Below are 14,363 nucleotides of genomic sequence, written 5' to 3' on the forward strand. Positions count from 1 at the left end.
GGAGGGAGGCGTTCAGAACATTGAAATACCGCAAAACAATTCGGCAAATTTTGCTACGTCAGAAAATTGCAACAAAAAAAAATTCGCCAAATACCAGAATATTTGAATACCGAGTCAAAACTCGATGTCATGCCGAAACTACATCTCTGTATATTACGTTTAGTGCAAAAAACACAGAAATAACAATTAACAATTTTTTAATTAACGTTTAGTCAGATAATTTTCGATTCGATTGTGATTTTCTGAAGGAGCCAAAGGAGCGTATAAACATCATTTTTGGGTGAATTTCACCACTTTTTGACCACTTTAACCTCAGTATTACTGCGAAACTTTATTGTGCTTCCACAAAGATTTGTAATTTCGCAAACCAGGACTAAAAGTGGGTGCGACAACACAACTCTATCAAGAATTTCATCGACTACTTACTCAGCCTTCCCCCCCACGATTTATCTGTGAACACTTCTTAAGGACTTAAGGGAAAGGGGGAAGGGGGAAATTTGGAGGATTTTAGTTGTGTCACGAAAAGTTTTACCTGATTTTCCCCCTCCCCATCCCCTCCCCTCCCCAAGGTTCTCTAATATTCTTATGATGTCCCCTTAATGGACGTTAACTGACAGTCAATGTTCTATAGTCCCCTCTTAATACCCTGTTGGCGAAAACTGTCCCCCCCCCCAGGCTCTCGAATATTGTTATGATGTTCCCTTAATGGACGTTAACTGACAGTCAATGTTCTATAGTTCCCTCTTAATACCCAATTGGCGAAAACTGTCCTCCCTCCCTCCCTTCATTCCCCCTGCAAACCATGTGATATCCCCAAAACCCTTCACCTTCCCCTCCCAGGAGATGAATAATAACGACTGGTGTCCTGCCGGAACCCTTTTAACCAAAACTGGGTACAAACCATCTCTTAGGAAAACTGATATTTTCTGGGTAGCATTGAAAGAGGTGCAGGTTTTTCCATATTCTTAAGCAAGACACTTGACAATACGTTTACTTATCTTGGTCTTAATTCTACATCGTTCAATATTCCTAAACTTACTTGGGCGAACGCAAAGTCTCAGCCACACCATAGTCGAATAAAATATGTCAACGGTCAGATAACCATCTTCCTGACTTTGGTATTCTCCCAATAGAAGTCATAGAGCATTTTCAACAGGATTTCGATTTATAAAGTGGAACGTTCGTTCTGTTGCCTCTCAGACTTTAAGGAGCACTTTTTATATATTGAAGTATTCTTTAGAATATTTTATTTTCTTCTGTCCTCCCAAATTTTTCCAATCTATTGGGCTACGTTTAGGACCCGTGTTGCGCCTATAATGCACCTCGAAACGCATACTGAATGCAGTTCCCTGTGCAAACGTCTCTCGGCTTGAGGGGAGAAGACACGAGTTCTTTTCATTTGTTTCTTTAGAATCTGGAATAGATTCAAGTCGTTTTCAAGACCACTCAACCCATAGAACCGCTCAGAATACCGAGAGGTCTGGGATCTAGATCTGCTTGGGTCATTGTACTGTATTCATAGTGCCTCTCTCCAATGAGGAGTGTAGATGGATACAAATGGACAGCTAAGGAAGCCTGACTAAACGCTGAGAGGTTACCTGCCCTTGGAGGTGTCGGTTAATCTCTTACCCAGATCATATCGTTTAACTTTAACTGAAATGTACAACCACTTGGCGGTGGATGGTCTGGGTACGAGACTAGGTGTCAGTATGACAATAATTGACTTTATTCCTATCGAAGGCAAACTCCAAAAATTCACAGCTGACAAAGGCTCGAGCTTAAAAGATACACATCGACTACAAGGCTTCGTCAACGAAAGAAATATCGCATTAGCAACAGTACGATAATTCTGCAGTTTGTCTGTGATCATTTGCGTGAGGTTTTCTGAAGTTTCAAAGACTGGAAGACTTACCTAAAAGAAGCCCCACAGAGAGTCAGGAGTTACAATATTTTCCTGGCTCTCGTGATTGTCTTCTTTACGTGGGTCTTGTAACAATACTTTTAGATTAAAAAAATTTTGAGTAGTTATCAATTTGAGGAAAGATAATCTCAATTTGTAACAAAGTACTTTATGATCTAGGAAAACCATCCAAGTTTAATTAACATATATATGGCTGCAAATTTTGCAAATCAAATTTTTAAAATTAAAATTCCGCCAACTTTTGCAAACAACGAGCTGTTTCTTAGCTTATCAAAAGCTCAGAGTATAAACGAAATTAAAACCTGGTGGAAAAGCTCTTGCTCATGTAAAAGAAAAAACTTTTCAACTGTTTTCCATACAACTGATTGTAATACAGGAATAGAGCAGAGTGTCATTTTGGCGAAAACGAAACCTCGTAGTCGCCTTCAACTACTGAAGGCATTCACAACAGAATGCTTGATGCATTTTGTTCTCTTCGCATACATTTAAATTTGTAAAAGTAAGAAAAAAAGACAATTCCACTGATCAAAATATAATGAAATAATCTGTTTTTATTTCTTCACCAAAGTAAAGTTACACATCTCAAGTTCCATTTCAAAAAAATAAAAAGTAATGAAAGATAGCCAAAAATTGCCAAAACAGAAAAACATTTAAAGCTTCCAAGTTCCTGCGTCATTCTTTTTCAAATAAAAAATTCATTTGCTTGATTTTGTATGAAAATGTTCTCTTTCCTTTACCATGAAGTCAAGAGTGACGTCATCTCCAATCAGCAAAAAGGGCGCCCAGTATTTGATGTCGCGGAACTCGTCTGATTCTCTAAAGCTCTTCATGGCCAGGTTTACCTTCTGCAAGGTGTTGATAAAAGCATTTCATGAACTCAAGAGTAACCTTGTCTTCAACCACCCACAAGGACACCACAACGGACCGAGCATCAGCACCCATAAAAGCGCGCGCAATGCCAACCACACCTTCAGCCTTGATCTCGCCCCGACCACTGTGGCAGCAAATAAGTACAACTAGCTTGGCGCGAAGTTGAACATTCAACACATCTCCAATTGTAAAAATGTTATCCTCTTCTCTTGGCACAGTAGATTTTCGCTTTGGGTCAGGTGTAAGAGCAATTTCGCCAGTTTCCATGCATCCGTGTGCCGCAAAGTGAACTAAGGACACGGAACTGATTCTTTTCAACACCTCACGTTTCGTGGCCTGTCTGCCAGTGATTGGGGTGATATTCAGAATTTTTCCGATCATTTCTACTTCTTCTTCAGAAAACGGAAGCTGCTCGAGGAGTATTTCTCCCTTGCTATTAGTAACCTCGGCTAAACACGGATTTCCAACGAGTAACGCACCACTGCTTTTGTGATAATCATCTGGGCAATCGGCAATGAGTCTAAGACTTGTTAACGATGGAGCGAGTCGGATTCTGAACGATTCACACAGGTATTTAGAATTACCATCCTTCAATGCAGCGTAAGGAGCGAGCCATAGGGGTCCATCGGGAATAATAAGTAGCTCATCCCCTATCAGCAGGTCAGCCACCGGCTTCATGACGGTATCATACAAAGTGCTCAAGCATTTGTTTTGTTGGATGGGAGGTTGAGGGTTTTCTTCTTTAGTTTTGTCATCCACTTTCGAACGGCTCTCCCTCAAAGCATCCAAAGATCGATTCTCGCATCTCACATTAGAACGAACACCAAGTTGGGTATAAATACCGAGCATGAACGACTCAAAGTACTGGCTGGCTCCACCATTCTCCGAAACAGAACCATTGAGTTTACTTTGTCTTAAATGAACTTGTTTTCCTTCAGACACAACCCAAAGATTGATGTCAGCTTTGTTCACTGCCTGAAAGACGGTGTCTGATGAAACTTTCTTTAAAACTGCTAAAATTTCATCGCCTCTCTTGTGCTGACTCGTTCCACCACGAAAACTGGATTCCATGAGGTCGGTCAGAGCTTGAGCTCGTCCTTTCTCAGCAGCAAATAGGGCTTCAACGATATTACCTTGTTCTACGAGAACTCTACTCAAACCCGTATACGCGTCTTGATACTGATCTCGAAAATTACCTTTCCATTCATCTTTAGATTTTAGAAGTATTCTCAAGGAATTGCTTAAGTCTATACTAGTTTGGTAATGTTCAACGGCTTTTGGCAGTCCACCCTGCAACTCAAAAACACATCCTAATGAATAGTAGGCCATAGCCTCTAAGGATTTGTCTTCCACCTCTTTGGCAATTTTGAGCGCTACGTTGTATAAATTGTTGGCCTTTATCAAATCTCCCAGAGTTAGATAAGCATTTCCAAGATTGCCATTAGCAACACCCTCCCCACGCTTGTCTCCTACTTCCTTGGCTATTTTAAGATTTAGGTTGTGGTACTCTATGGCTTTTTTGAAATCACCTAGACGGTAATAAGCATTGCCAAGATTACCATAACCTATACCCTCCCCATACTTGTCTCCTACTTCTTTAACTACTTTAAGATTTAGGTTGTAGTACTCTTTGGCTTTTTTGAAATCACCCAAATGGCAATAAGCATTGCCAAGTTTACAATAACCTAAACCCTCCCCATACTTGTCTCCTACTTCTTTAACTGTTTTAAGATGTAGGATGTGGTACTCTATAGCTTTTTTAAAATCACCCAGACAACAATAATCACTACCAAGATTGCTATTAGCACCACCCTCCCCATGCTTGTCTCCTACTTCTTTAGTTATTTGAAGATGTAGGTTGTGGTACTCTATGGCTTTTTTGTAATCACCCAGACATTTATAAGCATTGCCAAGACTGCCATAAGCAACACCCTCCCCATGCTTGTCTCCTACTTCTTTAGCTACTTTAAGATATAGGTTAATGTAACTATGGCTTTTTTGAAATCACCCAGACTCCGATACGCAACCCCAAGATTGTTGTATGCATCGCCCTCCCCATGCTTGTCTCCTACTTTTTTAGCTATTTGAAGATGTAGGTTCTGGTACTCTATGGCTTTTTTAAAATCACCCAGACTCCCATAAGCATTGCCAAGATTGCAATAAGCATGACCCTTCCCACGCTCGTCTCCTTCTTCTTTAGCTATTTGAAGATGTAGGTTGTAGTACTCTGTGGCTTTTTTTAAATCACCCAGTTTGTAATAAGCATTACCAAGATTGCCATAATTGTTACTCTCCTCATGCTTGTCTCCCTGTTTATAGAAGTCTATGACTTTCTTGACATCACTTGAACTTGTATTACCATGGTCATGGCTAATATGATCTTTTTCCTCCATGAACTTATCTCTCATTTCTTTGATAGACTGCATTCTTAATGTCAACAAGATCCTATAATTTTTGTCAATCTTCTTCCATGTTAAGGTTTAAAAATGTGGAAAAAACAAAAATGATTATTTTTCTGATCACATTGGTATAATAAATAGGCCAGTTTTACAGCTGCTTGCTTGGTTCCCAAGCCTTTGAACAGGAGTGTGGCTAGAGGTGACCTGGTTATGACACAAACGTTGCCGCTTTTAAATGCAAATTACTTTATTATTTATAATACCGGTACTCACTAGATACTGGTCTCTATCACAACAAGGTCACCTTCAGCCTCACTCCAAATCAAAGGCTTGGCAACTAAGTACACAACTGTAAAATAGCCTATTACATGTGGGAAGGCTTGCGTTTAAAGTAGATATTTAACATTCAGTCTCTAGTAGTAAATCTACACATCACAAAGAGTTTTCTTTCATGCGCTACCTCAAATTTTAATGCAAAATATCTAGGTATAATTTCTCCTTTCGAAAAACCAGGAAGCACTTACTCAATTTTTAAATTAATATAGAGCTTTAACATCATTAATGTTTTACAGCAGAAGAAGAAATGAGTCTAGAAGACTTATATGTGCCTTTGAAAGTTCTATTTGTCCATAGGAAAATGTGACGAAAGTTTAGTAGTCTCTTAGTAATAGAAAAAATTTAAAGGGGAGAAAATTAGCATAATATATATAAACATTACCAAGCTTCTTTTTCTGGCTCATTTTGGAGAGATCATCTACCCAAATACCATGTATAAACTGGGTGAATTTAAGTCTTTTAACTAAACTAATGTACCAGTTGTGGCATGGATAGTATGGCTAGGTCATGGCTCAATGGAGCGTATCACTATTAAGTTATGACCTATTTACTTTTCCCACATTTTTTAATCACACACACTGAAAGTTTGAGCTGACAAGTTTCCATCATAACTAATACCCTTCTTCAAATCAGTTTTCTCCCTTAAAATGTCAAATTATGGAACATTTCCATTACACCCAAGGTTAAGAATTTAAGATTCCTTAAAAGGATACAGCTAATCCCTTATCACACCAAGTAATTGCTTCTTGGAATCTCTTCAGTTCAACACAAGCAGTGGCTCCTGTAGGCAACAACACAAAGCAGCATATAATTAATGTAGCTCAATAGCCAGAAACCTGATTGAAAGCTAAATCATTACAGACCATGAAAAAAAAACATATTTGCATGCTTTTGATAATTGAAACTTATCTAAGAACATTTGCATTGGGACTGACAATTCCCACAAAATCACTAAGAGATATAGATAGAATATAATACATGCAATGGGAGAATGGAACAATGAAACCCATTTTTTAAGATTTCTATAGTATAGTACATTTTTTAGTTAATCTTTTTAAAAATAGGTTAAATACAAATTAAAAAATATATTTATATTTGATAATAATCCTAGATTCCTTTTTGTTTGAGTCAACATACTTGATTGAATCAATCAGTTGATAATTGATTTCTGGGAAGTGACTCAAACTAAAGTTTTATGTTCACCAAGAATAAGATTTACTCATGCAGTCTTTTTAATTACATTATTATTACATGTATTTAATAGCACTTGAAGTTGAGTTATACTTGATGAATGAGGAATGTTTCCTGACAGTTAAGTTAAGTTAAGTTAAGTCCTTACTTCTTTTCAAAACAGCTAGACAGTGACTAAACATATCTGACACCACTACCTCACTCACTGAGCAAAAGGAAACTAAAATACTCCTGCTGAAATTTTTCTGTGCATTCAGCACTGCATGAGATCTTCATCCAACTCAAAATAGTATTCTCATCATAATGGAAAGTCATGGCACAGCAGTCAAGAGCTGGATTCAAATGTACATCAGGGTGGTCTTGACCTCTTAATGAAAGTCAATTGAGACAAGATATAACTTCATATAACCTTAGAGTGTTAAGTTCTTTTTTTAATTATTATTATTATTGCACCGCTAACATTTCTAACCTCTCACAATTGCCTTGAGGAAAGTTGGATTTAACTCATTGGCAGCTTCTGCATCCCTCAGTGAATCCTGGTGATTTCCTGTTTGAAAATAAATATCTCTGATTATCTGTTCATGTAGCAAACCCACCACCTACACAATAACTTAAGGAAAAACTTGTGAATTGCTCTTTGTATGTTTGAGAGGCCAAGATAAGGCATATATATTTTTTCGGATTTTTTATTTTTAGACATATATTCAAAATTATCACCTTTTTCAGAAAAACTACTGAAAGCCCTTGCTGAGGACAGAAAAATGCATATTAAAGCTCTCATCATCTTACCAAGCTTAAAATGTGCAATAGCCCTGTTGTTGTACAGTTTGGCCTTCATTTCTTTCTCATTGCAGTTCATTCTAATTCCTTCTGTGTAAAAGTGAATAGCATTGATGAAATCTCCTTTCTTGAAGGTCTCATTACCCTCATTCCTATAAATATCAGCTTTGGCTGCAAAAAAAAATTAAAAAAATAATTTATGTCAAAATCTGTGGTTGTAGTTAATTAGTGTATAAGCAAGCTGCCAAGATCTGGAGATTTAAAACCTGTAGATTTTTCCTTTTGTGCCAGCTGCCACTTTTGCACCTGCCTGACTTGAAGCATCCCCTGAAAACCTTAGATGATGTCTACAGTCTCAAAGATGGCCCCACTCACAGGACAAACCCCACTCAGTTAGTTTATGAAATACTTTTTTCGGTTGGATTTAGCTCAACCAATCAGACTCAGTTGCATGCTGTTATTGTCCAGGAGAAAGCATAATCCCCTCTTTGGAACCCAAAATCTAAGTGCAATCAAGAAAATTAAGATAAGAACCCCAAGATAACCATTATAAAATTGGACATGGGAAATCTGGAGTTCAAATGTTATATTTCTGTGAGGAAGTGACCCAAATCCTCATTTTTCTTGAAGGTTTGAAGACCCATGTGGAAGACCAAGAGTCTTGTTCTGTTTCTGTGAGCTCTGATAATCAGAGAGTTGGCAAAACTGTAAGTGTAAAAGAGTCTACTGCTTTAATTACATTTAGATGGTTAATGTCAGTCAATAAGATCCAAATGTTGCAATCGTACAAACCAGAAGCAGTATTACCTATAGACAAATAGTTATAATATAAATGATAAGAATAATATTAAGATGAGATTAATATTTATGATGATGCTAATAATGATGAGAATTAAGTGTCACTCAATCTGAAGCAAACCCCTTGGCATTTAAACTTTTGGAGATCGGTTTCTAAAAATTCCTATCCCTTGGGTAAAATAAGGGTTTAAATGCCCCACCCAAATTTTTGTAAAAAGCAAAATAATTAGCAACTGTGACTTTCAACAATTGACCAAGCTTTAAAACTGAGAACTTGTGCACTTATTTATTCTGAGCCATTTGTTAGTGAAAGTGCACTTAATGTACCTTAAACACCTCCATATTCAATGAAATATAACAGTTGCATTGTAGTGGAAAGTCTTGACACTTCTGGTTCAAATTCCCCAATGCCAGTCAGGCAAGGTTCAATCTCCCCCCACCTCCCCCCCTCCCCTTTGCCTTGGATGATGATCAAAAGCCTGTGGGTTGCTCGAGGAGAAGGGAGGGGATGTTGAAGCTTTCAAATTGACTGCTGCATTATAATGAGAAGATGATGATGATGATGGTACTTTGTAATGATGCAAACTTACAAAATGGATGCTGTATGATGATCAAATTAAGTCTTTACTTATTATAATTTTGTGTACTTGCTTTGAACTTTTAGAAAAGAAAATAACAAAGGTTTGTGTGTCATAGATCTTTCTCAATGAACAGCATAATGTAATCATAGAAGAGAGTCATGACTGGCCAAATATCCTTTAAAGTGGTCATACACTGTATATATCCTTCTCTACATTTACTTACATTCTTGAAACTGGCGGAATAGAAATTGTTCTAACAATAACTGAAGCCAAAGTTCAACATAGCTCACCTTGTAAAGTGTCCTCATCAAAATCTGGTGCATTTTCTTTGTCAGGTAAGTCTTCATTTTCAAATGGCACTTTAATTGGACTTCTTCCTGTAGCCATAGCAACTGTAAGAAGATTCTTCTTACAAAGTTGCTGTTTTAAGTTATCCTGGCCTGAAGAAAGGATGGTTGCAAATGGTAACAAACATCAACTCAACATATTACCTAAAATAAATGTTTTTTCCCTTTTGGGAATGGGAAGGATACATAAACACAAAATCACAAGCAACTGATATTAATGACATTACTATAAAGCAGAAAAAGAACAAAAGATATATATATATATTGAAGACAAGCATTTATTTTTGAATGAACAGTAATCCACTTCTCATTATGATAAATTTCAAGATTTATAAAGTACATTCCCAATTGACTGAGATAAATTGGTTAAACATCAACATCTTTGTGTTGCAAGTTCATATAATTTGTTACAGAAAACAAAACATATCTTAATTAGCAGATGACAAAAGGTAAAACTTTACTCCGGTACCAATCAATAATTAGCAGTTGATGAATTGGATTCCTAAAAATCGAAAGCAGTTAATTGAAAGGACGCTTGCTATACTGAATCACTAGCTGACATTTGAAGAAGAATCGATTTGTCTCAATATTAAACAAGGAAATCAGTATAACAGTACAGTTTGGATGGAGAATATAAGTAGTCTATCCAAAATACAAAATTATTTTCAAACTATAAAATAATAAACATAAACATATGACATACACTGGATATGTTTATCGTTTTTTGATCAAATACATCGTAAATACAGAAGCAAATTAATTTATACAAATATACGCCCTACACGAAAGCTTGTGCAATTAAAACACGATTGTAAGCAATTGCTCCACATGAGACGCAAACGAAACTGAAATTCGATCATCAGCGCTTAATTGCACTAAATCAAATCGATAATTTGGAAATTCCTTTTGGCTTACCTGCAGAATACCCCGCCACTCAGGTCCACCTCAGTCACATGTGTCGGGAGGCTTTGGAGATCGAGGCCTAACACAATAAACGTCATTCTTATTCGACTTATTCAATGACATGTAAATGAGTGGCAGGGCATTCTGCAGTTGCTCCGACAGTTGTAACTTGTTCAGACAAGCTCAGCTTAATTAGCTTTTAAGTAACAGACGTGTTACATGTGCAACAACAATACAAAAATTATTGATACACGCCAGAATTAAGTAAAAGTTAGCCATCCTCGTCAGTTAACGGCAGGAACGTCTTCCATTGCCGGAAATCAGAGAAAATTAGGAAAGATTAAAAACATTTGATAGAGAAAATGTAACTGAGAAACTCGAAATAGAGGTATTTACCATATAGTCAAAAATCTGATACAACCATGCGTTCTTACCTCGTCGCGGAAATGAAAGGCAAGTTTGACTGTTTAAGAGCCTCGCTTCCTCACCCCGACTTGGAAATGATTCAGAGAAAGTCAATAAGACTAATAAAGTGCCAAGAAACACTCGGAAGCTATGTTATAGAACGAAGAACCTCAATAGCGCGTCGTGAAAACAAAAGGAAAGATCGTTCGGCCCATAACTCTGTGCAAGCTTGAAGCCGGAAGTGCTTCAGCTGAAATTGAAAGAAGAGCCCGTAATTCGGCTTTTTCATTTGTAAACAAAGTCTGAAGTTTGGCCAAATTATTGCTTTGAGGTTAAAAAAAGCTGTTACTTTCATGCATCGCAGTCTTTCAATATTGTTAAATATTAAAAACATAGTAAAGAATGTTATAACTTTTTTTACATGGAAATGAAAGAGGAAAGGTGAATTTCTAACCGACACTAAACCCTAAAAAAAAATTCATCTACATCATAAAGAACTCCCGGAAAGGTTTAAAGATAATTTATTTGCAATAGTTACAAATCAAAATTACGACGAGAACAAACTGCTAAAAACTGACTACACAACGTTTTTATATACATAAGAATTAAAATATTTCTCGTGCGCTTCTCGCGTTCTTCCAAGGTCCACTACATTTTTACATCTCACTTTTACCTGTTCTCGTTAGCAATCTTTACATAACACATGGAGGTAAGTCTTTCTAAAATTACAAACAAATTCATTTCGGAATATATTCATAAACATTTTGCTGCAGCGTGAACATAAAATGTTATTTATCTTAGTCTCATTTTGTGATTGCATACCCTTTAGAGGACTTTAGAGCCCGGAAGGTTTGTGGCACCGCACTGGTTCAGATACGTTTCAAGTGTTTTTTCCCTTAAAGACCTTTTTGGATTTTCTTTATCTGGCAGTGACATACTCTAGTATTTTCAAGAAATGTGCAGTGTTTTGACTTGCCTTACGGCCTCGTCAAAATGCAAACAAGGAATGAAAATACTAAGCAATACTACACACCAAACACTTTAATAACCTATTTATTATCCAATTGCTTTTATTTCTCCTGACAAGTCTTTCTGCTCATTTCTCATAAGGCGGGAAAAGTAAGGCGGATAAAGAAACGCAGCGTGCGCAGCCAACCGCCTAAACAGATTTTCTTACTCTACAAAATAACCAACGGTACACATATGGGATATATATTCACGTTATAAATGGATTATAAACCAAATTATCTTGTTGTACCCCTCACCGTTGCAGCACCAAAGTTTCCTTACCAACTAAACCCATTTATTCATACGTTGCTGATACGTTGTAATAATCCGTTGTTGATGCGAGGCCAAAAGCAACCAATATAAACCTAATAGACTACATTTGGAGTAGAAATCTCCCAAAAGCTTAGCATACTTTGTATATATGTGTATAACTTAACATCACTGACATACTTCCCGAATGCTTCACATAACATTAATCTCTCTCACTTTCATACAATCAGCTATACTTTGTATGATTATATCTCATTTATACATGTTTCCTTATCCCTCTGCACACTGAGCTTAAGAGGTAAATCTTAGAAACACAATCAACAAGCATTCCTTCGAAATAAGAGAAAACGAGTAGCTTCGGGGACAAGAGTGGGTACCCTGTGATTTTCCTTTCATTTCTTACTCCAAAGGAATGTGGTTACAAAGGATGTTCCTGTCGTCGGTGAAAAGCTTTTCCCAAAATTTAGAAATCCTACAGCCAAAGTTCTGAGAATATAACTTACTATCAAGAAAAAAATTATGACCCGAGATGATGAAGACTCGATAGAAATGAATAGGTTGATGTATCGACACAAGGCGAGGGTGAGAAGAAGAACAAGAGTCAAGAACGAAGGAACAAACATGAGCTGATATAAGATTGACTTATAACCAGGGAACTGTGGAACATTCCGTAAAGCAGCTATGAAGATAGCGGTGAAAATACACAGCGAAGCCAGCCACACTATTTTTAGCTCTTCCGAAAAAGGGAAAGTGGCCTCTTTTTTGCACTGATATGCGGTGGATTGGACGCTGAAACAAGCAACATCACGAATCATGTACAGAATTGCCCCAACTAGTTGCCATAGCAACAATAAACTGAAGGCCACTGAATAACAGGGATTTCTTTGTCTTGGCCAGATTAGTATTATTTTGGCTGATTTCCGTAGCAATGGCTGATCAATGTCGGAGCAAGCTGTCATCATCGTAGCGTCACAATCCCCTGTGTACGAAAAGAATATAAAATAAATTGAGGGGTTGCTCAATTCAATTTTTCGTGGGTGTGTGCCGCTGGTCTTTCAGAAGGCCTTACCCCGTTACAGTCTATTCTGTGGCTAATTATCGACCCCATCTTGGTCACTTTGGCAATACGTGCTGGTAACAAACTTTTAACAACGAACTTTCCGTTTTAAAGTCCCTACTTTCCTCGAATTTTCTTGCCCCAAAATTCCGAAGATGTGCGACCCCTTTCCTGCAATGAGCTCTGTTAAAAATGATCATAGTCAACTCGGTCGTGAAAATGCCACTCTATCCAGCGGATCATCCCCATCAGCCTATGATTAAGAAGTACACCCCACGGGGTGGTCATACATACTGTTTTGCCTCTTCTACGATCTATATACAGCAGGAATACACGGTGCATGTTCTTGTAGCAAAGTAACTGAAGCTTGAAGTGAACCTTACCTTGTAAAGATTCTTCATCAACATCCTTTGAAAATTCTTTCTCAGCTGTTTCAACGTCCACAATTGGAACTTTAGTTGAAGTCTTCTCCATAGCCACTAAAGATGTGAAAAAATGTTTGTTATGAAATTTCTGTTTTAACAATATCATGTAAAAAGTTAGTTGGTTTTAATCCTGTGGAAAACAGAGGAAAATTCAGTGACTGTGTGATGTTCATATCATTTACCGCCCCAAATCAAAACGCATCCGTGAAGTTTGAACCAATCAAAGCTGGAAGCTCTAACTCAAAATACATGCACACCCAGTTTCATCTAGAAAGATAATTAATTTTCTAAGCAGCAGTTTCCACCCCATAATCAACAGTTCAAATAAAAAACCTTAAATGCATGAAAAATTATAGTTTTAGTGTGAGTCTCGTACTCAATGCGTGACTTTTGTCACGAGACACGTTCTCACGCGGCCTCGCTGTCTGTCCAATATCGCGTCACGTACTCCTTCCAAAAAAAAATTCTAAAGCAGGTATTAATTTATAGAGACTCTTTTCAAATCATATTTGATATCATTTTGCACACGTTTCTTTGTGGAACTTTATTGTTTCTTGCTTAATGAAGCAACAGATTGTCACGCACTGACGTAGCCACTATTGTTGTAAAATATTCACTGAATTACAACCAGCGGCGTGATGATTTAGCGTTGCACTCAGGCGGAAATTATTTCACTACGTGTGAGGACTAATCTTTCGCCGTTTAGAACAGACTGATAGAAATGGAGACTGTCTCCATTAGCAAAGAAATTTTATGCTAGATTGCAGCCATTCAAATTGCCGTCCGGAGAATCGCTTTGCGAAAACAGCCGTCACAACTCGCACAAATAGTGTGGTCTAGTCTCCTTCGTAGCTGTTCTTAAACTCGTCACGCAACGCTCCTCCCTACGTACGGCTGCTTACTTTTGAACTACATTCCTTTCCCGTTGCATGACGAGTCTAAGCACGGTTGCGAAGGAGACTTAACGTGATCATGCCCGGAAAATTTTTCAAACTGTGATCACAATTGTAACTTCAACCTACGTGATCATCCTTTGTGATCACGCCTCCGTCTTAAAAGGGGCCTTAAATAG

The 14,363-nt window shown here is 37.5% G+C and overlaps 1 protein-coding gene across 1 annotated transcript; it reads right to left on the minus strand.

Moving 5' to 3' along the window:
- Window positions 1-4,722: 4,722 nt before the first annotated feature.
- Window positions 4,723-10,718, minus strand: LOC136277704 (tetratricopeptide repeat protein 4-like). Its single transcript, XM_066160236.1, has 6 exons — window positions 10,561-10,718; window positions 9,167-9,316; window positions 7,507-7,668; window positions 7,187-7,264; window positions 6,240-6,307; window positions 4,723-5,253 (listed from the first exon to the last, which is right to left on the minus strand). Exons 2-6 carry the CDS (start codon window positions 9,261-9,263, stop codon window positions 4,753-4,755), a joined length of 906 nt encoding a protein of 301 aa, XP_066016333.1. The 5' UTR covers window positions 9,264-9,316; window positions 10,561-10,718; the 3' UTR covers window positions 4,723-4,752.
- Window positions 10,719-14,363: the final 3,645 nt, after the last annotated feature.

The sequence above is a fragment of the Pocillopora verrucosa genome, chromosome 13 (genome assembly GCF_036669915.1).
Source record: "Pocillopora verrucosa isolate sample1 chromosome 13, ASM3666991v2, whole genome shotgun sequence".
In the NCBI taxonomy this organism is placed as follows: domain Eukaryota; kingdom Metazoa; phylum Cnidaria; class Anthozoa; order Scleractinia; family Pocilloporidae; genus Pocillopora; species Pocillopora verrucosa.

What these genes read in the sequence shown, in the direction of transcription:
- LOC136277704 (XM_066160236.1), bottom strand. Translation starts at nt 9,263, where the DNA reads ATGGCTACAGGAAGAAGTCCAATTAAAGTGCCATTTGAAAATGAAGAC. An exon ending in TGATGAGGACACTTTACAAG is followed by an intron (nt 7,669 to 9,166) that starts GTGAGCTATGTT and finishes TTTTTTTTGCAG; the next exon opens with CCAAAGCTGATATTTATAGG. An exon ending in TATTGCACATTTTAAGCTTG is followed by an intron (nt 7,265 to 7,506) that starts GTAAGATGATGA and finishes ATTTTCAAACAG; the next exon opens with GAAATCACCAGGATTCACTG.